At 43.2% G+C, this 21,333-nt stretch overlaps 1 protein-coding gene across 1 annotated transcript; it reads left to right on the top strand.

The window, feature by feature from the left end:
- Window positions 1-1,690: 1,690 nt before the first annotated feature.
- On the top strand, window positions 1,691-9,614 carry LOC116410562 (KICSTOR complex protein ITFG2-like). Its single transcript, XM_031901397.1, has 5 exons — window positions 1,691-2,180; window positions 5,966-6,007; window positions 6,634-6,793; window positions 7,738-7,874; window positions 9,325-9,614. The coding sequence occupies exons 1-5, from the start codon at window positions 2,136-2,138 to the stop codon at window positions 9,469-9,471; spliced, it is 531 nt and encodes a 176-aa protein (XP_031757257.1). The 5' UTR covers window positions 1,691-2,135; the 3' UTR covers window positions 9,472-9,614.
- The last annotated feature ends 11,719 nt before the right edge of the window (window positions 9,615-21,333 follow it).

Here is a 21,333-nt window from a genome sequence, read left to right as displayed (position 1 = left end):
TTCCAAACTTAGCAGCAGCGCAACTTCTCACACAGGGCAGAGGAGTGGTAGTTAAGTCAGAGCAGCAGCCAGCACATCTTCGCTGAGATCCAAATATAGTAACATAGTAAGTTGGGTTGAAAAAAGACATACGTCCATCACGTTCAACCATAATGCCTATATATAACCTGCCTAACTTCTAGTTGATCCAGAGGAAGGAAAAAAAACCCATCTGAAGCCTCTCTAATTTGCTGCAGAGGGGAAAAAATTCCTTCCTGACTCCAAGATGGCAATCGGACCAGTCCTTGGATCAACTAGTACTAAGAGCTATCTCCCATAACCCTGTATTCCCTCACTTGCTAAGAATCCATCCAGCCCCTTAAAGTTATATAATGTGTCAGCCAGCACATATTATTATATTATTTAAATGGAACCTCCCTTCTTCTAAACGGAGTGGGTGCCTTTGTGTCCGTTGGAAGGACCTACTGGTAAATAAAACATTAGAAAGGTTATTATATGATCCCCTTATATATTTATACATAGTTATCATGTCACCTCTTAAGCGCCTCTTCTCCAGTGTAAACAGACCCAACTTGGCCAGTCTTTCTTCATAACTGAGACTTTCCATACCCTTTACCAGCTTAGTTGCCCTTCTCTGGACCCTCTCTAACTCAATAATGTCCCGTTTGAGCACTGGAGACCAAAACTGAACAGCATATTCTAGATGGGGCCTTACCAGCGCTCTGTAAAGTGGAAGAATAACCCCCTCCTCCCATGAATCTATACCCCTTTTAATACAGCTCAAAACCTTGTTTGCCCTTGCAGCTGCTGCCTGGCATTGCTTGCTACAGCCAAGTTTATTATCTACAAGGACTCCAAGGTCCTTCTCCATTATGGATTTGCCTAGTGCCGTCCCATTAAGGGTATACGGGGCTTGCATATTTTTACATCCCAAGTGCATGACCTTACATTTATCCACATTAAATCTCATCTGCCACTTAGCCACCCAGATTGCCAGTTGGTCAAGATCCTGCTGCAAGGATGCCACATCCTGGATAGAATTGACTGGTCTGCAGAGTTTTGTGTCATCTGCAAACACTGATACATTACTCATAATACCCTCCCCTAAGTCAGAAGCTGTGTCTGTGAAGTACAGATGAAGCGCAGGTTTTCCCAAAACTTACAAGATAACACAGGCTATCCTGTTGTGTTATCTCGTGCCATCTCCCTGCTGTGTCAGGGGGAAAAAAGCCTTCTTAGGCTGTTATTCTGTTTTCAGACAGCAGGTGGTGCCTGAAAAATAATATGAACGTGCACAGTAGGGGGTCCATTTTGACACCAGACTTCTCCAGCCTTATCTTTTTTCTGGAATGTGGGAAGTGCTAAGAGTGATTAAGATTACCCCCTGGTAAAAGCAAATAGAGCACTAGTCTCTCCTGTGGGTAATTACACACTGGGCTGTTTCTGGGCAAATCCAGTTGGTACAACGTATATCAGGCGCATAATCATATATTTTTAATACTGTAGTTTGGCATTTTTCCCTCCTCTTTTCACATTATGCAATTTTGTTTTCCTCAATCATTTAACTATTAGAGTTCCCAGATCCCTGCAAAGAATGGGCCCAGACAATAAATAAGTTCCATGCTTCTCCGTGTTTGTAAGAATCCCATTGACTTTGCTCGCTCACATGGCTAGGGAAAGGGTTTGGACTTCCCCATTGGCTGTGCTCGCTCACATGGCTAGGGAAAGGGTCTGGATTTCCCCATTGGCTGTGCTCGCTCACATGGCTAGGGAAAGGGTCTGGATTTCCCCATTGGCTGTGCTCACTCACACGGCTAGGGAAAAGGGTCTGGATTTCTGCAGCACTTGGTCTGGAGAGGGGAAGTGTAGCCAGTGCAGGGCTGAGCTTTCCTGTGTGCTGTAGTCTGTGCAGGAATTAAGAGACGTACTGCTGTAGAGATGAGCAGTGTTTCCTTATCCACCTTGAGTGCACTTTAACCCTTTCAAACTCTGCCTTGTATATTATCCCCCACTTACAATTTGGTGTATTTACATACACATGGTGCGGAACTGGCTGAGCCATAAAAACCAGTTAAAGCAAATCTTGGAAGTGAAGGAAAAGCACATAACAGAAATACTGGAAGAAGAGAAAACAAATGGATAAGGAAAGGGAAATAGAAGCAAAGACCTTGAGAACAAAGGTATATAAGGTATATACTGTGGTAAATGAAGTATAATTTCTGTTTATACATCATAGTGCCAATATAATTAGCAACAAAAATATGACTGTGGCCCTTTTCCTTAAGTTTATTGTGTTATTGTATTTATTGGATTTATTACCCAACAAACACTTTTTGGCTAGAAAGTGTTTAAAACACTAGTGCACTTGGTGTGTCTGATGCTGCCATTCCAACCATGGAAAATGGGGGTGTTTTGTAATGTGGGTGTGGTCAGAGGGGCGTGGTCAAAAAATATCGTATCATTTAGCGCGGCATATACTTTTGTCCCTCTTTTTAATTTTCAAATGTTGGGAGGTATGCATTATCAATAGTTAAGAAATAGATCTTTCCACGACTTGGGACAACCTATCTGTACTGAACCCAGTGAGTTTCTGACGCCCTGTAGCCAACACTTACACCCAACACTGCACCACACAATAAGGTGCTTATGTAATACTATTTTGGCTTATGTAATATTATTTTTAATTCAAAGTGAGTGACTTGTTTAAAGAGTAAAGAGTAAAGTAACACTGCTGCTCTGAATAAGAAGCTTCCTTATTCACAGTTTCGCAACTGACTAAAAATAAAATGTTTCTATATCTATATACTCTGCTAGTCACTTGACAGGCCAGCGCGATCACGTGTGTAGAATTCGACCAATAGCTGCTGCCGCCTTGACGTCATTCTAACGCGCCGGAACTAAAACTACAGCGTTAGTTCCATATCAGGCCGGGCTGCTTCCAACTTGTTTGTTTTTGAGGGAGGTGTGGTTTTGAGCACAGGTTAGGGTGCGATACGTGGTTTTATACGCCAATAGGCATCCTGTCTGTTCTTGCTGTAGTCTACTAGCGATAGTGCTATATAGCAATACACTTATCTCAAAAGCTTCTTATCGGTGTATGGGCCCCCTATACCTTCACACCCCGTAATGTCCCAAGCATGTACTTAGATTCCAGACTCTGTCCCCTTGTATGCAGTCAGAAGCTCTCTACCTCTGTGTTTACATTTCCAAATATAGGGCCTATTTACATTGATTTTGTGTAGTATTAGCCTGCCTACTGTATCAGTTCTGGGCACTTACCAACTGTTTTTACTTCAAACAATAAAATAATTGCTGTTTCATATAAGAGTAAAATAAGCCAGTTTTTGTATCCTTACTACATTCAAACATAGGATTTTGTCGGTATCAGTAGCATTGTGTTTGCTGCTCCATGCGCTCCCTCAGCTACAGTATGTGCAACAAGCAGTCCTGGAATTCAGCGGTGGAGCAGAGCAGAGCGGGGTGGGGGTGAGCTGGGAGAGGGAGGATAGACGATGTGGGGGAGCTGGAAGAGAGAGGATGCAGCGAGAGGGGGGAGCTGGAAGAGAGAGGATGCAAGAGTGGGGTGGACTATAGTGGGGGGACTATATTCTGCCCCCCAACAGTCTGAGGGACCATAAACTGGCCCCTTGCTTGAAAAGACCCCTGATCCAGGCCATGATATACAGTAGCTAGTAGAATTTAGTCTAAAACAACTGGCCTTTTCTGAGTTTTCTTGAAAACGTTTCTCCACTTATCCAAGTGGCTTCTTCAAATGGGTGAACTGAAGAAGTCACTGAAGTTAGTGGTGAGGGCACGGGTCTATAAATAGAGGGCAGAAGCCGGGTCAGTTAGGGTTTGGGTTGGGAGAGGGGGGGTGTCACGGTCGGCACCCTAAACCAGAACAGATGCCAAGTTCCCTTGTCTCGGCTCGGCTTCACCAGTGTTGTGACCGCCTTTGGCTTCGGGAGGAGCCCTCAGCTACTCAGATGCCACCTGGACTTAACGAGGGGAACGAGGCAGGAGTTCTGGCAAGCAAAGGGGCACGACTGTAGATAAAGTCAGTTAGGCCGAAGATCACGGTACAAATAGGGTTAAACAAGGTCGTCGTCAGGCAGGCTAGGTCGGGGCGGGCAGCAATCAAGGATAGTCAGACAGGCAAGGGTCAAACCGGAATAATAGATACAGCAGGATGAGACGAAAACGTAGTCGAAGTACAAGCCGAGGTCAGATATGGAAAATCAGGATAGTCAGGAGCAAGCCGGGTCAAAAACACAGGAAGGCAACAAGCAGGATACAGGAACAAAATACACAAGGCTCAAAAGGCACCAGGAATCAAATCCTATCACGGGCAATCAGTAACTAAAGAAAGGCCCTTTAAATATTTCAAATTTGGCGCCATTGCGCGCTGACGTCATGCGCCGTGCGTCATGACGTCATTCGTCAGCGCGCCTGCGCCTTTAAACATGCGGAAGTGCGCGCGCGCGCACACTATGGAGGAGCAGGCACAGAGGCAGAACGGCGCGGCGGGCGTCCCCGCCGATGGCAGCGCGGCGGGCGTCCCCGCCGTGCCGGTAAGGCACACTTCCTTACAGGGGGTTAGGGTCAGATGCCGATAGAGTTCTTGTCGACCCGCACATCCCTACTGTAGATGTACCTTATCTCCTGTACCTGGATGTATAAATTCCTTGCCCTTAATCACACTAGAACATTGTGCGCAGTTAGGGCAAGGAAACATACCTATTGCTTTCAACCCCAGAAATGCACTCACGGATTTGTTCTGCGGACTATATAGAGGCTGTTACACAACTTCCAATCATTTTACCTTTACGGAATGACATCATTGGTGGAGATACAAGATCTTATATTTGTGGATAAGCCTATTGTAAAATGTATCAGTGCTAAGGTAATATAGATCCTAATTGATTACTTAATTTAACAAGTTAACAAGTAACAACAGGAATCCTCCTCATCTGACTCTCTCTTTTCTGAGGGCTATTAACTTTATGTTTTGCTTCCTGAATAACTTTTTCTGGATAACCTCTCTCTCTCTAAATTTATTACATATTATTTCTTTCTGCCTACTATTCTCCAGTACTTCCTATTTGATTTTTATACACTGGCACATCAAGAAAGTGAATTTTCTGGGTATCATATGTTAGTGAAAGAGAGATAGATGGGTGCCTCTCATTAAGCATAACACGAAACCACAACAGGGACTGAACATCAGCCCCCCCCCCCCCAACATAAATATATCATTGATCCATCCCCACCAGGCTACACTATGTCTGGCATACAGTTCATCTTGATAAATATTACATGTAACTAAAAAATGAAAACTCAGAAAAGTCCAATTGTTTAATTCTTCTAGATACTGTTACAATAAGGAATAACCCAAGGAAATCTTGATGCATTTTGTACACAGGGTCAGACTGGGCCGGCAGGGCACTGGGAAAAAAAACCCACTGGGCCCCGCCGACCCAGACCCAATACCTACGTGAAAGTACTGTTGCTCCCCTGCTGCCCTCCCGATAGAGCTGAAGTATGTGCCCACAAGGGTGGGGATTTTAAGATAGGAAGCACCTAGACCCCTCATATCCCACCCCCAGATTTTTGCTGCCCTAGGCCCGGGCCTTTGTGGCCTACCCACAAATCCAGGCCTAGCCAGGGGGGTGAGCGGGCAGACAGCATCGGCCCCTGGGCCAGTACCCCTGATGGGCCTTGAACACCCAGGCTGTTTGTACGTCAAACCTTAGTGCCATAAAGTTTTTATTTTTATTTATTCCATGGAATAAAAATAATTAATATTAAATATTTAATTCCCGCACAAGCTAGCCTCTGTTGAGACCAGTTAGGAAATCTGAAATATATATGTGAGTGGATTGCAACTCTACACGCAAAAGCAGAAAAACAAAATGGCTGATGTTGTAACATTGTTGTTTAATGCTATCTACATTATTTTTTTTAGCTCACGTGTGTTGGGGTAGGCGATGTTTGCAATAAAGGAAAGGTGAGTAGTACAATTTTTTCTTAGTTGATACATTTTACTATATAATATAGCATAACTGAAAAACCCACTAATCTTGTAGGCAATAATGGATTATATATGTGTTAGCTTCCACTCTGGGCTAAACATGATCATTAGCTTTAAAGGGAAACTTCACCCAAACACAACTTTAGCTTTTCGAAAAGTAAACATAATATAAAGCAACTTTGTAATATACATCAGTTGAAAAAATATGCAGCCTTTTTATGATTTTTTCATGTAATAATAATCTGGCTGACTACTTTGAGGCTTTAAAAAACATGTAACAGTAGTCGACTGCCCTGAGCCTGCCTTCTGCCTGCATCCTCCAAATCCCACAATTCCCTGCACACGTGATCTCAATAAGGAAAGCAGCATCACAGTGCAATGCATTGTGGGTGATGCAGTTCCTGCATGCTATCTGTAAGCTGTTGAGAAGTTGTTACAATTTGTCAGTGTTTTAGTCCCTCCTCCCCTGCCAGGATTTCAAATGATGCAGAAAGAAAAGAACTGTTTTGCAGCTGGATTTCAGCATAATAAAAAAATTTGAATGGAACAATTCTGCACCTGTGTTAATAAATGTGCTCATGTATTTCTTTTTCCCCTCAAAGAATTTTGTGATTGCAGTCAGCGCAGAAGGCTGGTTTCACCTCTTTGACTTGTCCGCCAAGCCTGAAGGCCCATTGGACCCTTTGCAGGGGGATGAGCAGAAAGCAACCTATACCCAGCACCTCCCAGCCAACACGAAGCTTGCTCTGATCAGTGATATTGGTAGGAATAAAATGCGTGCGTTCTCCTCTAAACATTTACTGTTAGGCATCGGTTCAAATTAGACTGCCAATCTGTCAATCCAGGAAAATGCCAGAGGGGCTGCTGTTACATGCCATATTTACCATTTAGTGGGATGGTGGGGGCTATTTGAGCCTCTGTGTATATAAAATGCCAGGGCCTATTTTTTTTTTTTTAATATTCTTTTTATTGAATTTTAATTATATAAAGAGAAATACAGAAGCCAAAAAAAAGGATAGTGCAAAGGAGAAAAAAAAAAAAGAAAGTCCATTCTGCGTATATATCTGTTTCTCTCCAGAAAGTCTAATTCTGTAGGGGGTGTATTAGCTTTCCAGGCTTTTGCTATTGGCCCTCTAGCTGCTGTTAGGATACTATCTATTAAACGCTGAGTTGCGTTTTGCACGTTCGGCACTTCATCTCCCAGGATGCAGATAAGTGGGCCCCAGAGAACATCTATGAACATTTCTCTTCTCAACCAATTGTGAACTGTATCCCAGAACGGAGTCAATTTTGGGCAGGACCAAAACATAAGAAGCCCACTTCAGTCCCACATCTCCAGCAGATCGCTGAAGCAGTGTTCTGGAAGAGCCGGGACAGAACGAGTGGTTTGTGATAACATCCGAGAAGTATCTTGAATATATATATAAATTCTGCCAGGGCCTATTTTGAACTGCCAGACCTGAACAAATCCAAGTTCCATCATTTCAGATTCCCCTTGAATTTGTATTGCAGAAATTGCAATATTAATAAGATATCTGAATAGCTAGAAAGATGCCCCCAAGCAGGTATGAGGAGGTGCAGGATATATGTCACGCTCACTTACCTATAATCTTTTATTTTGGTTATTTGTTGAAAGCCTCAGTCTGTTTGAAGCTACACGTGCTGCTATTATCAGAGTTTTACAACGTTATGTTTTCCTCTTCCAGATGGGGACGGACTCTGTGAGTTGCTTCTGGGGTACACAGACCGAGTAGTGCGGGCTTTTTGCTGGGAAAGTCCCCCGGATGCTGACCTGACATGTGGCCAATTGGTGGCCCTAAAGAAATGGCTGCTTGAAGGGCAGGTAAAACGCAAATAGAAAAAGCTCTCTAAAGTGACTAAATATGTTCTTCCTCTTATAACTGTAAAAGGGATACTGTCATGATTTTTATGGGGTACTTTTTATTTCTAAATTACACTGTTTACATAGCAAATAATTCTCTCTACCATTTAACATTTTATTTTTGAACCATCAAATGTATTTTTTCTAGTTGTAATATTGGTGTTTAACCTCTTGATATGTCAGTCTCCTGTAAAACTCATATACCTGCACAATCCTGCTGCCTAGTAGACCTGGGTGGTCATACCGGACTTTCCCTCCCCACTCACCTTGCCCTCCTGTGGCCAGATTGTGGAACTGCACCATCCTGCTGCCTAGGAGACCTGGGTGGCCATACCCTACTTTCCCTCCCCACTCACCTTGCCCTCCTGCGGCCAGATTGTGGAACTGCACCCTCCTGCTTCCTAGGAGACCTGGGTGGCCATCCCCGCTTTCCCTCCCCACCCACCTTGCCCTTTCTATTACTATTATTTTTTTACTATTATTCTTATTGCGAGGAGTGCAAAGCAATATCCATTTCATTTCAGGCCTTCCCTTTTGCACCTGGGTAGGAGGGCACCTGCCTGCCTGTGTTTACACTTTAGCGGTGTTCTGTGGATAAGCGCAGGGCTTTCAGCCTCTACATGTTCCCTCACTCAGGGAAGGACACTCAAAAAACCCTCCAAGGAAGTATTGCAAGATAATGGATCCCTGTTTCTGGGGGTTGGACCTGGTGGTGGTGCCACCCCCCCCCCCCTTGAATTGCTGTCAATAACTGGCAGAAAAGGGGTTAAATACAAAAAAAATCTGTTGGATTTTAATACCATAGAAATTCCAGACTTGCGCAGCAGAGTTCAAAGGGGCCATCTTCCCCTGTCTTCTGATCCTCCTCTTTATAGAGGGGGCAGGAGTCAGTGGAGGCACCAGGGGAGGGGACGCCGACCCCTTTCTGCACAAGCTTGTGTCAGCGTGTTGAAGCTCTGTGTAACGCTGAGTACTGACAGTAGCTACTGCGCATGTCTGCTTCCTGTCTCTCTTCTTCCTGCTTCTCCTCTGATTGGCTGCTAAAGTTACAGGCACGTAACATGCTCACATGTGACTCACACTGCAGAGAAGAATGCCCGACGGATTTGTGCAAATACCGAACGGAATCCGCGTGTGGCGAATTATTTTTTCCCCCTAACATTTAACCCTTCTGAATGCTAATTAGCATATGATATTTATCCTAATTAGGATTCGGATTTGGTTCGGCCAGGACCGTTGATTCAGCTGAAACCGAACCCTGCCAAAAAAGCCGAATCCTGGCCGAATACCGAACCGAATCCTGGATTGGGTGCATCCCTAATACATACCCCAATATACTCTCTGTGCCACACCCCACTTATATTCCCTTCCCACCAGCTTTAGAGTTTCAGACTTCCCTGTCTCATTGCAGGTGGATAGTCTTTCTGTTAATCCTGCTGCAGATGGGACCCTGGAGCTCATGGTGTCCCAGCCTGGGTGCGGCTATGCTGTTGCGGCTGAGCTGCAGAAACAAGGTGAGCGGAGAGAGGGGGGAAAGGAAGCACCAAATGATGTATGAGACCAGAATAGATGCTGAAGAAGTTTATGTATGTGATGCTTTAAATATTATACCAGGTCACTTTAATAATAGTAGACTGTTAAACATATACAGTGGCTTGCAAAAGTATTCGGCCCCCTTGAACTTTTCCACATTTTGTCACATTACAGCCACAAACATGAATCAATTTTATTGGAATTCCACGTGAAAGACCAATACAAAGTGGTGTACACGTGAGAAGTGGAATGAAAATCATACATGATTCCAAACATTTTTTACAAATAAATAACTGCAAAGTGGGGTGTGCGTAATTATTCAGCCCCCTGAGTCAATACTTTGTAGAACCCCCTTTTGCTGCAATTACAGCTGCCAGGCTTTTAGGGTATGTCTCTACCAGCTTTGCACATCTAGAGACTTAAATCCTTGCCCATTCTTCTTTGCAAAACAGCTCCAGCTCAGTCAGATTAGATGGACAGCGTTTGTGAACAGCAGTTTTCAGATCTTGCCACAGATTCTCCATTGGATTTAGATCTGGACTTTGACTGGGCCATTCTAACACATGGATATGTTTTGTTTTAAACCGTTCCATTGTTGCCCTGGCTTTATGTTTAGGGTCGTTGTCCTGCTGGAAGGTGAACCTCCGCCCCAAGTCTTTTGCAGACTCCAAGAGGTTTTCTTCCAAGATTGCCCTGTATTTGGCTCCATCCATCTTCCCATCAACTCTGACCAGCTTCCCTGTCCCTGTAGAAGAGAAGCACCCCCAGAGCATGATGCTGCCACCACCATATGTGACAGTGGGGATGGTGTGTTCAGAGTGATGTGCAGTGTTAGTTTTCCACCACACATAGCGTTTTGCATTTTGGCCAAAAAGTTCCATTTTGGTCTCATCTGAGTCCACATGTTTGCTGTGTCCCCCACATGGCTTGTGGCAAACTGCAAACGGGACTTCTTATGGTTTTCTGTTAACAATGGCTTTCTTCTTGCCACTCTTCCATAAAGGCCAACTTTGTGCAGTGCACGACTAATAGTTGTCCTATGGACAGATTCCCCAACTTGCTGCATGACAACTTTATGTCACAAGTTGTTGAGGAGCCAACCAGGAACCATGCTATACTAGATCTAGTGATCTCTAATGACCCAGAACGTATAGCAAATGTGCAAGTGGTTGAACCCCTGGGTAATAGTGACCATAATGTTATTTCATTTGATGTTTGGTGCAGGAAACAAATTTACATGGGGGCAACAAAGACACTGAATTTTAGGAAGGCAAATTTTAGCTCCTTAGGGCTCTGGCACACGGGGGAGATTAGTCGCCCGCGATAAAACTCCCTGTTCGCGGGCGACTAATCTCCCCGAGTTGCCTTCCCCCTGCCATCCCACCGGCGAACATGTAAGTCGCCGGCGGGATGGCAGACGCGGCGGCGCGATTTCGCGCAAATCGCCGAAAAAGACTTGTGAGTCTTTTTTGGCGATTCCCTGAAATTGCCCCGCCGCGTCTGCCATCCCGCCGGCGACTTACATGTTCGCCGGTGGGATGGCAGGGGTAGGCAACTCGGGGAGATTAGTCGCCCGCGAACAGGGAGTTTTATCGCGGGCGACTAATCTCCCCCGTGTGCCAGAGCCCTTAAGGGCAGCACTTCAGGGCATAGATTGGGGCATTATGTTTTCTGATAAAAACACAGAGCAGAAATGGTTGTCATTTAAAATGATATTAAATCATTACTGTTCTCAATTCATTCCATTAATAAGAAAAAGTAGAAGTGTTAAGAATCACCCTATGTGGCTTAACTCTGAGGTAAAGAAGTTAATAGGGAGAAAAAGGAAAGCTTTTAAGAAATATAAGTCAGAGGGGACAGTAGCTGCGTTTAATGATTATAAACACTGTAACAAGTGTTGTAAAACAGCAATCCGGAACGCAAAGATAGAAAATGAGGAGCGCATCGCGGCCGAGGCCAAGACTAACCCCAAAAAGTTTTTTAAGTATATTAATAGTAAAAAGATGCAGGTTGAGGGTGTGGCCCCATTGAGTTATAGTAACAATATGGTTACAGCGGATACAGAAAAGGCAGATGTGCTTAACCAGTTCTTTTCTTCTGTGTATACAGTAGAGGAGCCAGTGGGCCAAGTCCCACCCAATAGCTGCACTGTTGCCTCAGCTCCAACTACACAGTGGTTGGCACAGTATATGGTGCTTAAAGGGTTACACACGATAAATGTAAACAAGGCACCTGGGCCAGATGGAATACACCCTCGGGTACTGAGAGAGCTAGGGGCAGAATTACAGTGGCCCTTGTTTCTGATATTCTCAGACTCTCTTTCATCAGGTATGGTACCTAGGGATTGGAAGAAGGCGAATGTCATTCCCATATTTAAAAAGGGAGTAAGATCTCAGCCTGGCAATTATAGGCCTGTAAGTTTGACATCCGTGGTGGGCAAGTTATTTGAAGGCTTGTTAAGGGATCACATTCAAAATTATGTAGTGGAGAATGCCATTATGAGCAGTAATCAGCATGGCTTTATGAAGGACAGGTCATGTCAGACCAATTTAATTGCTTTTTATGATGAGGTAAGTAAGAAGCTGGACAGTGGGGATGCAGTAGATATAATCTATTTGGATTTTGCCAAAGCATTTGATACCGTTCCCCACAAACGACTGCTTTCTAAGCTAAGGTCTATTGGTCTTAGTGAAGTCGTTTGCACATGGATAGAAAACTGGCTACAGGATCGGGTACAGAGGGTGGTTGTTAATGGTACATTCTCTACTTGGAATAAGGTCCTCAGTGGGGTCCCTCAGGGTTCTGTACTGGGTCCACTTTTGTTTAATTTGTTCATAAATGACTTAGGGGAGGGTATTATGAGTAATGTATCAGTGTTTGCAGATGACACAAAACTCTGCAGACCAGTCAATTCTATCCAGGATGTGACATCCCTGCAGCAGGATCTTGACCAACTGGCAATCTGGGCAGCTAAGTGGCAGATGAGATTTAATGTGGATAAATGTAAGGTCATGCACCTTGGATGTAAAAATATGCAAGCCCCGTATACCCTTAATGGGACTGCACTAGGCAAATCCATAATGGAGAAGGACCTTGGAGTCCTTGTAGATAATAAACTTGGCTGTAGCAAGCAATGCCAGGCAGCAGCTGCAAGGTTTTGAGCTGTATTAAAAGGGGTATAGATTCACGGGAGGAGGGGGTTATCCTTCCCCTTTACAGAGCGCTGGTAAGGCCCCATCTAGAATATGCTGTTCAGTTTTGGTCTCCAGTGCTCAAACGGGACATTATTGAGTTAGAGAGGGTCCAGAGAAGGGCAACTAAGCTGGTAAAGGGTATGGAAAGTCTCAGTTATGAAGAAAGACTGGCCAAGTTGGGTCTGTTTACACTGGAGAAGAGGCACTTAAGAGATGACATGATAACTATGTATAAATATATAAAGGGATCATATAATAACCTTTCTAATGTTTTATTTACCAGTAGGTCCTTCCAACGGACACGAGGGCACCCACTCCGTTTAGAAGAAGGGAGGTTCCATTTAAACATTCGGAAAGGATTTTTTACAGTGAGAGCTGTGAAGTTGTGGAATTCCCTCCCCGAATCAGTCGTGCTGGCTGATACATTATATAACTGTAAGAAGGGGCTGGATGGATTCTTAGCAAGTGAGGGAATACAGGGTTATGGGAGATAACTCTTAGTACTAGTTGATCCAGGGATTGGTCCGATTGCCATCTTGGAGTCAGGAAGGAATTTTTTCCCCTCTGCGGCAAATTAGAGAGGCTTCAGATGGGGTTTTTTGCCTTCCTCTGGATCAACTAGTAGTTAGGCAGGTTATATATAGGCATTATGGTTGAACTTGATGGACGTATGTCTTTTTTCAACCCAACTTACTATGTTACTATGTTACTATGTTACCTGAGCTGTAGATCTCTTGTCTTGGTAGGTTTACAGTTGTGCCATACTCCTTCCATTTCTGAATGATCGCTTGAACAGTGCTCCGTGGGATGCTCAGGGCTTTGGAAATCTTTTTGTAGCCTAAGCCTGCTTTAAATTTCTCAATAACTTTATCCCTGACCTGTCTGGTGTGTTCTTTGGACTTCATGGTGTTGTTGCTCCCAATATTCTCTTAGACAACCTCTGAGGCCGTCACAGAGCAGCTGTATTTGTAATGACATTAGATTACACACAGGTGCACTCTATTTAGTCATTAGCACTCATCAGGCAATGTCTATGGGCAACTGACTGCACTCAGACCAAAGGGGGCTGAATAATTACGCACACCCCACTTTGCAGTTATTTATTTGTAAAAAATGTTTGGAATCATGTATGATTTTCGTTCCACTTCTCACGTGTACACCACTTTGTATTGGTCTTTCACGTGGAATTCCAATAAAATTAATTCATGTTTGTGGCTGTAATGTGACAAAATGTGGAAAAGTTCAAGGGGGCCGAATACTTTTGCAAGCCACTGTATATTCAAGCCCTGCAAGCCGTTCTGACATTGCAGAGGCAGTATTGTGTCCTCCAGGTATTTTAATCCATCCCCCAGTTGCTCCTTATACAGGAGGCATGCAACATTCCTTTCCTCCTTCTGTGCTTCCATACAAGGACAGCAGGTGGCGCTGTGGTGAGGTTTAGCTCAAGGGGTTTTCCAGATAAGGGATCTTTCAGTAATTTGGATCTCCATATCTTAAGTCTTCTAAAATATTATTTAAACATTAATTAATCCCAATAGGATGGTTTTGCTTCCAATAAGGGGTAATTATATCTTAGTTGGGATCAAGTACAGGTACTGTTTTATTATTACAGAGAAAAGGGAATCATTTAACCATGAAATAAACCCAATAGGGCTGTTCTGCCCCCAATAAGGGGTAATTATATCTTAGTTGGGATCAAGTACAGGTACTGTTTTATTATTACAGAGAAAAGGGAATCATTTAACCATGAAATAAACCCAATAGGGCTGTTCTGCCCCCAATAAGGGGTAATTATATCTTAGTTGGGATCAAGTACAGGTACTGTTTTATTATAGTTACATAGTTTACATAGTTACATAGTTACATAGGGTTGAAAAAAGACCATTGTCCATCAAGTTCAACCCATCCGAGTAAACCCAGCACATTATTACAGAGAAAAGGAAACTTATTTATTGTCTGGGCCCATATTTGCAGGGATCTGGGAGCTCTAATAGTTAAATGATTGAGGAAAACAAAATTGCATAATGTGAAAAGAGGAGGGAAAAATGCCAAACTACAGTATTAAAAATATATGATTATGCGCCTGATATATGTTGTACCAACTGGATTTGCCCAGAAACTGCCCAGTGTGTAATTACCCACAGGAGAGACTAGTGCTCTATTTGCTTTTACTAGGGGGTAATCTTAATCACTCTTAGCACTTCCCACATTCCAGAAAAAAGATAAGGCTGGAGAAGTCTGGTGTCAAAATGGACCCCCTACTGTGCACATTCACGTTACTTTCCAGGCACCACCTGCTGTCTGAAAACAGAATAACAGCCTAAGAAGGCTTTTTTTCCCCTGACACAGCAGGGAGATGGCACGAGATAACACAACAGGATAGCCTGTGTTATCTTGTAACTAGTTAAGTTTTGGGAAAACATGCGCTTCATCTGTAAGTTGTTGTTCCAGCTTAAAATACTGCTCCTCTGCCCTGTGAAATAAGCGGTAGTTACGAGCAGCACAACCTCACTAAGCTCCGTACTTTGTAGTAGTTTCGCATAGTACGGAGCTCAGTGAAGTTTTGCAGCTGCTCTTAATTAGTTGATGAGTGGTAATTAAACCAGCAGCACAACTTCACTGAGCAACTTCACTTACTGGGTGCAAGAACTGTCCCTTAACTATATTGGAGGACAGAACCGGCCCTTATTGTCACTATACTCGCTACCAGAACTGTCCCTTACTTTTACTATACTGGGCTCTAAAATCCCTATACCGGGAGCCAGAGCTGGCCATTACTATTATTCTACTGGGAGCTGGAACTAGCACTTACTGTCGCTATACTGGGGACCAGAACCAGCACTTACTGTCATTATACTGGGGGCCAGAGCTGACCACTGATGTCACTATACTTGGGGTCAGAGGTGGCCATTGATGTCACTATATTTGGGGCCAAAGCAAGACAATTGGCTGACAGTAGAATTATTGTCACTATACTGGGGCAACACCAGTTGGCATTTTGGTTTCGGTTGCCCACCCACTGCTTAATGCATATATTATGGTGGGTGCAGAGCTGCCTCAGTACTGAACAGGGAAACTGAGTGCAACATGGATCCTATTAAATATCCTATCTATCTAAATGAACTGCTACAGGGGAGTCTCTTTTGTAATGCAAAAAATGGCCTATTTTGGACTGGGGTAAAAATTAAATCCTGGTAAGGAATGTAGTTTTTCATGGTTATATTGGGTGAAAGATGGTCAGAAGAAAACATATTGAGCAGGTCTCATTGAATTGTATCCATTTATATATTCAGGGTTGGGGGCTGATACAGATTTCTGTGTTCATTCCTATGTATTAACAAATTAAGTGCCGCAACTGTGCATAGTGTCTCCGGATTTCACTTTCAAAATCTATTCGCCTTACTCTAGGCTTGTACAGCAAGTTTAATATATAAAATACAAAATTTCTAACCATGTTTTTTTTAGGGTTTAGTTCTCCTTTAAGGCCACAGGCCACAATTTAAATGTATTAATTCAAACAAGATAATGTTTATTTGAAGACTTTTATTATGTTTGAGCATGTATAAGAAATTAAAATTATAAATAGAAGGTAAAAAGTTTCTACCCATATTTACATAAAGACAAGGATGCTTCCCCTCAACGAAGGAGGGTAACATTTTTACAGGCAAATATTACAGATAAGAACGAAACTTCTAATAAGATATCTGGAATTATAGGTCTAAAGACTCCCAAGCTTACAGCACAGGTGACTGTCTCCCTGAGGTTCAGATTTCCATATTTTTGGAAGATAGCCACAAATACAATATGCTTCCCACCAAGACTATTGCAGGCATCTGGATACTGAGACTAACATTCATAAACTTCAGCAGGGTCAGTTCTCAGAAATTCATAGGTAGCGCTGAGAGCTCATGCATTAGATATGACTGACCCAGTAAAATCTATTTTCATTGGTAATGCTACCAGTGACTTATTAGCTGGCTACCAAGGCCCAGTACCTCTCAATAACAGTATCTAGTGTTACTCTGGGCCTGTTTGCACATAAAGCCTACCATTTTAGTTTCTTTTACAAATAGAATTATGCACTCCGACAGGGATGGCCAAATCAACTTGTAGGCTAATAAGTCAAACATTTTATAGCTCAGCCCATGTGAGGCCAGTTTAAGTAGGGGTGTATTCGGCAGAGCTTCACAGGCAGCTTTTCTTCAGTTACTGCTGTCCCAATCATATGGGCTATCTGCCCAAACAAATGGAACAATGGAAGGTAGCCTTACATGCATGTGACCACTCACATGCTATCCATCTATTTGGTCTGAAGACTATCACCACCTTAACTGTGACAATAATATCTACATGAAATTTAAGTTACAGCAGCAGGAGACATACAAAACAAAAATAAACACATCACCTGGGTACATTATTCAGCAATTCTATAAAGAGCTTTAATGGTGTCAAAAGGGCTTAATGTAATTAAGATCCACGAATGCAAGCATCACACTTAAGGCTATGAAACACGGTGCTACTTGTAGCGGCTACACAACACCAGACAATACCCTTGCATAGATAATACTGAGAATTGTCTCTGCTAAAACACACATAAGGGCTCTGGCACACGGGAAGATTAGTCGACTGCAAAAAATCTCCCTTGTCGCGGGCGACTAATCTCCCCAAAATACCATCCCACCACCGAAAATGTAAATCGCCGGTGGGATGGCATACGCCACCCTAAGAGACAATTATCAGTGTTGTCTATTTTGTAACCCCGACAAGTAGCTCTTTGTGTCTTTGCTACTATATTAAGACTAACATAAGATAAGTTTACGAAACTTAGAATCAACCTTGCTATGGTCCATGGATTAGTCAGATATCATTGCAGTTAATATAATAAAGTCTGAATCACAGAATCAGCTGTGAAATATGCTACACATAGTGGACTTTAAAAGGGAATCAACCTGCACATGCCAGGGACATCTTATTCCCCCTCATCTCTCTGTCGTGTGTATGCGAAGGGGCATTGCCTCGAGCACCCTTGCCGCTTGGTCTGACGCTGACATGAGTATCCTGAGCAGCAACTAGGCTTTCTCCTCAAACCTTACTGGTGAATCCGACCAGTCGCTGCTCTAGGATCCGCTAGTTAGGCCATGCCCACATAGAATATCACTTGGTCCTGATGTCTTCCAGTTGGACAGAAACCTAAGACCTCAATCAGATCACACGTCTGTTAAAAAAAAAAGCAGTGCAGAATTTTCTGTAGTGGTTACAAAAAAGGTAAATGAAGCCTAAAAGTGGGAAAAAACATGCCATTTTTTTTGAAGGGGCTGTAATGTTACATATAAAGACCAGCGCAGGAGAGAGGGATGTTGCAGCCTAAAGGGGATGAATTATCATGGGGAATACACAGAGACAGATAATCAGCCATATTACATACTTCATTTAGCTAAACATGACAGCGCAGTTTAAAGTTACAGACAGGATACTTGTCCTTTAACTCCCCTGGTATTACAAATAGGGTGTGGTCAAATTTTGATCCATGACTTGTCTAACAAAGCTATTTCTGCACTGAAGGTGGGAGAGTTCATTTAAATGCATGTATTTAACACTTGCAAAAGCCAAGAACCATGTCCTGTATTTTAATGGTATATCTCAAGTTTTGTGAAAGCCAGTCTGTCATTATTTGACAGTGTGTGAGTAGTTTTATAGCTGATAGCTAGAGTCTGCAAAATGCCTTCAGTTGTATTTCAGTGTGCATGGTGCCCTGATGTGTTCAGATGTCTGCAGCTTGGTGTCACTGTAGCATCTTAAATGGAATTCAGATACAGCAGTGAAGCAATGTAACACTTAAAGGGACGGCATACACCCCTTTTCAGCATTAGCTCATTAAATAGGGCTTGTGCCAAACATACGTTTTGCCAATTGTTCTATTAAGAAATATATATGGTTTCTGTTATTTCTAGCACTAAACAAGAATTTGAAGCAAGTTTCAATGTAGTACCTTCTGTCACTTCCTGACCCCATGGCACTTCAAAGGAGCTAATAAAACTAATTACCAGTCTACAGACAAGAGCCTAATAATGAGCCGCTCAAAGGCAGCAGCTTAGAGAAAGGAGGGGCTTGTTTGTTCAAAGGTAGATATGGAAATTTAAAATTAAAACAATATGCGGAATGTAATTTGAACACAAGTCCTAATTATTGTTCTCATGTTTCAGCAATGGTGTCTTTAGTTGTATACTATGCCTTTATGTATATTCTTTATATATATATATGCATGTAGTACACAGAGCACTCATGGGACTTAAATTATGTGCAAAAATGTAATGGTGTAAGTCGACATTTCAGTGCTACACAGAGACCTTTATCAAGACATAAAGGTCCTCTGTGTAGGACTGAAACGTCGACTTACACCATTACATTTTTGCACATAATTTAAGTCTCTTGAGTGCTCTGTGTTCTACATGCTGATATTATTTTTTGCAGCAGCACCCTGGGTGAATGTGCTGCCTTTCAAACTCTCTATATATATTTGAAAAGCAGTGCACTCGCTCGCCTTTAATCGAGCACTATCTGTTAGGTAGAGCTTGATTCATGAGTGGCAGGCTGGGGGTGGGCACGTATGCATCTCAAGGGCTGCTTTCAGAAATATCAGGGCCTCCCTGCCTCTGCAAGCCGTAGATCGAGCACACGCGATACGGCCAGCCATGTTGTATAGTGCACATAAGCAAAATGAGTCTCCTGGCTTGCTCAATATGCGCACAAGCCTGATGTAGGAATGGTAGGAATGGTTTTTTCATGTCAGTATCACTTTAATCTCCACTGACAAATTAGCACAGAGAAACTTGTGTAGGGGAAAGAAAATACAGGCATTTGCAAAGTCTGCAGCTCACTGACAGCAGGGGGGGGCCAGCTAATCCAAGTAAATGTAGCATGGCCAGTACCCCTAAAACCCTAAAAACTGACCAGGCCCAGTAATGGTGGCTGTGGGTTTTCCATTTCCGGCCCCATACCTTGCACATCATTCAGAGGGTCAAGGTACTTTTAATTGTAAGATAGTTTTTATTGATTTTGCACAATAAAAAGAGAAACTGTGCAACAGAGAAATTACTTCACTTACATGAACCAAATGCTGTGCTATATAGCAGATGCCGAGCTACACAGCAGGGCTGGAACTAGGGGTAGACAGAAGAGGCACGTACCTACAGGGTCGGACTGGGGGGTGCAGGGCCCACCGGGGCTCCCGCCCCAGGGGCCCTGCAGGTGCCCCAGCCGCGTCCCCTAACCCCCCCCAGGGGCCCCCCTAACCCCCCCACAGGGTCCCCGCCTGACGTCCTCCCCGAGCGCGTATAAATTGAACGCGTCGGGGAGGAATAGTCAGTAGGGGGAGCGCCGGCAAAGGCCGGGGCCCACCGGGATTTTTCCCGGTGTCCCGGCGGCCCAGTCCGACCCTGCGTACCTAGGGTGCAAAATGCCTCTTCTTTAACCTACCTCTAGTCTGGGCCCATGTTTCAGCTCCACCCCATGTCCATTACCTCCCCCCCATCTATTTACATATTCAAACTTTTGGACTTATTCTACTTCTCAGTACAATCTACTTTTCATTCTATTTTTCAGCTTCTATGAATGGTTTTTGCATGCTTTATTGGCCTTATTGTGCCTAATAAAAGTTTCAGCTGTCCCAGCTAATTTGAATGTCTTAAATGCACGCTTTTTCTTACCAACATCAACACTAACCTATCTATCAAACATGATATTTTGACTTTACTGCTTCTTTGCTTACAAGGGGACTGTGTTCTGTGTTTAATCCTGCAAAAAGTCTTTCCTAGTTAATAAATTCACAGATATGCCCTTATACTGCCAAAGTATACATGGAGATACATTTGGTATTATTAGTTATTACCAGTTGCAAAAGAAGATCTTTCCTAGTAGGTTCCTGAACTACCTAAAACAAAGAGTTGTAATTTAGCATATTTACAAACCTATTAGCTCTTTCTGACTTACACCATTACTTCTGTCTATATAATGGAATTACAATTTAACCTAGTTTTAAAGGAACAGTTCAGTGTAAAAATAAAACTGGGTAAATAGATAGGCTGTGCAAAATAAAAAATGATTCTAATATAGTTAGTTAACCAAATGTAATCTATAAAAGCTGGAGTTAGTGGATGTCTAACATAATAGCCAGGACACTAGTTCACCTCTTTTCAGCTCGCTAACCTCTTAATTAGTCAGCAACTTGAGGGGGCACTTGCAGTGGCATAACAATAGAGGAAGCAGACCCCATGGGGGTGCCCAGTGAACAGGGGGCCCAGGCCGTGGTGTCTGCTTCCTACATTTTTCATGTAATTCATTGCCTCACACCAGCTCCCAGATTGGAACATAGGCAAATGCAGGAGGGGGCGGTGAACAGGTCATTGTGTAGGGAGCATGTGTCAGGACAGGGGGCGAGCTGGGCAAGTTTGCTACTCTGAGCCAGGCCTTTCTGAAGATTTTTTTGCAGGGGGCCCTCACAAAGAGAAGTTACACCCTGGCCACATAGAACAGTGAGCACCAAGGAGGGATGAGAGATTCATGAAGAAAACTATACATAAGCAGGCTGCAAAAATCTGTATGTTGACTGGGACCTGAACAGTTATATTCTATATAATAGAGAGAAGTTCTCTACAATTGTACTCTGTATAAGAAACAGGGTTGCCACCTCTCTT

Source organism: Xenopus tropicalis, chromosome 4 (genome assembly GCF_000004195.4).
Source record: "Xenopus tropicalis strain Nigerian chromosome 4, UCB_Xtro_10.0, whole genome shotgun sequence".
NCBI classification, from domain to species: Eukaryota; Metazoa; Chordata; class Amphibia; order Anura; family Pipidae; genus Xenopus; species Xenopus tropicalis.
The sequence above is the reverse complement of the archived record's forward strand: the minus strand, read 5'-3'. Positions and strand labels throughout refer to the sequence as shown.

What these genes read in the sequence shown, in the direction of transcription:
- LOC116410562 (XM_031901397.1), top strand. Translation starts at nt 2,136, where the DNA reads ATGGATAAGGAAAGGGAAATAGAAGCAAAGACCTTGAGAACAAAG. An exon ending in CAAAGACCTTGAGAACAAAG is followed by an intron (nt 2,181 to 5,965) that starts GTATATAAGGTA and finishes TATTTTTTTTAG; the next exon opens with CTCACGTGTGTTGGGGTAGG. An exon ending in ATGTTTGCAATAAAGGAAAG is followed by an intron (nt 6,008 to 6,633) that starts GTGAGTAGTACA and finishes TTCCCCTCAAAG; the next exon opens with AATTTTGTGATTGCAGTCAG.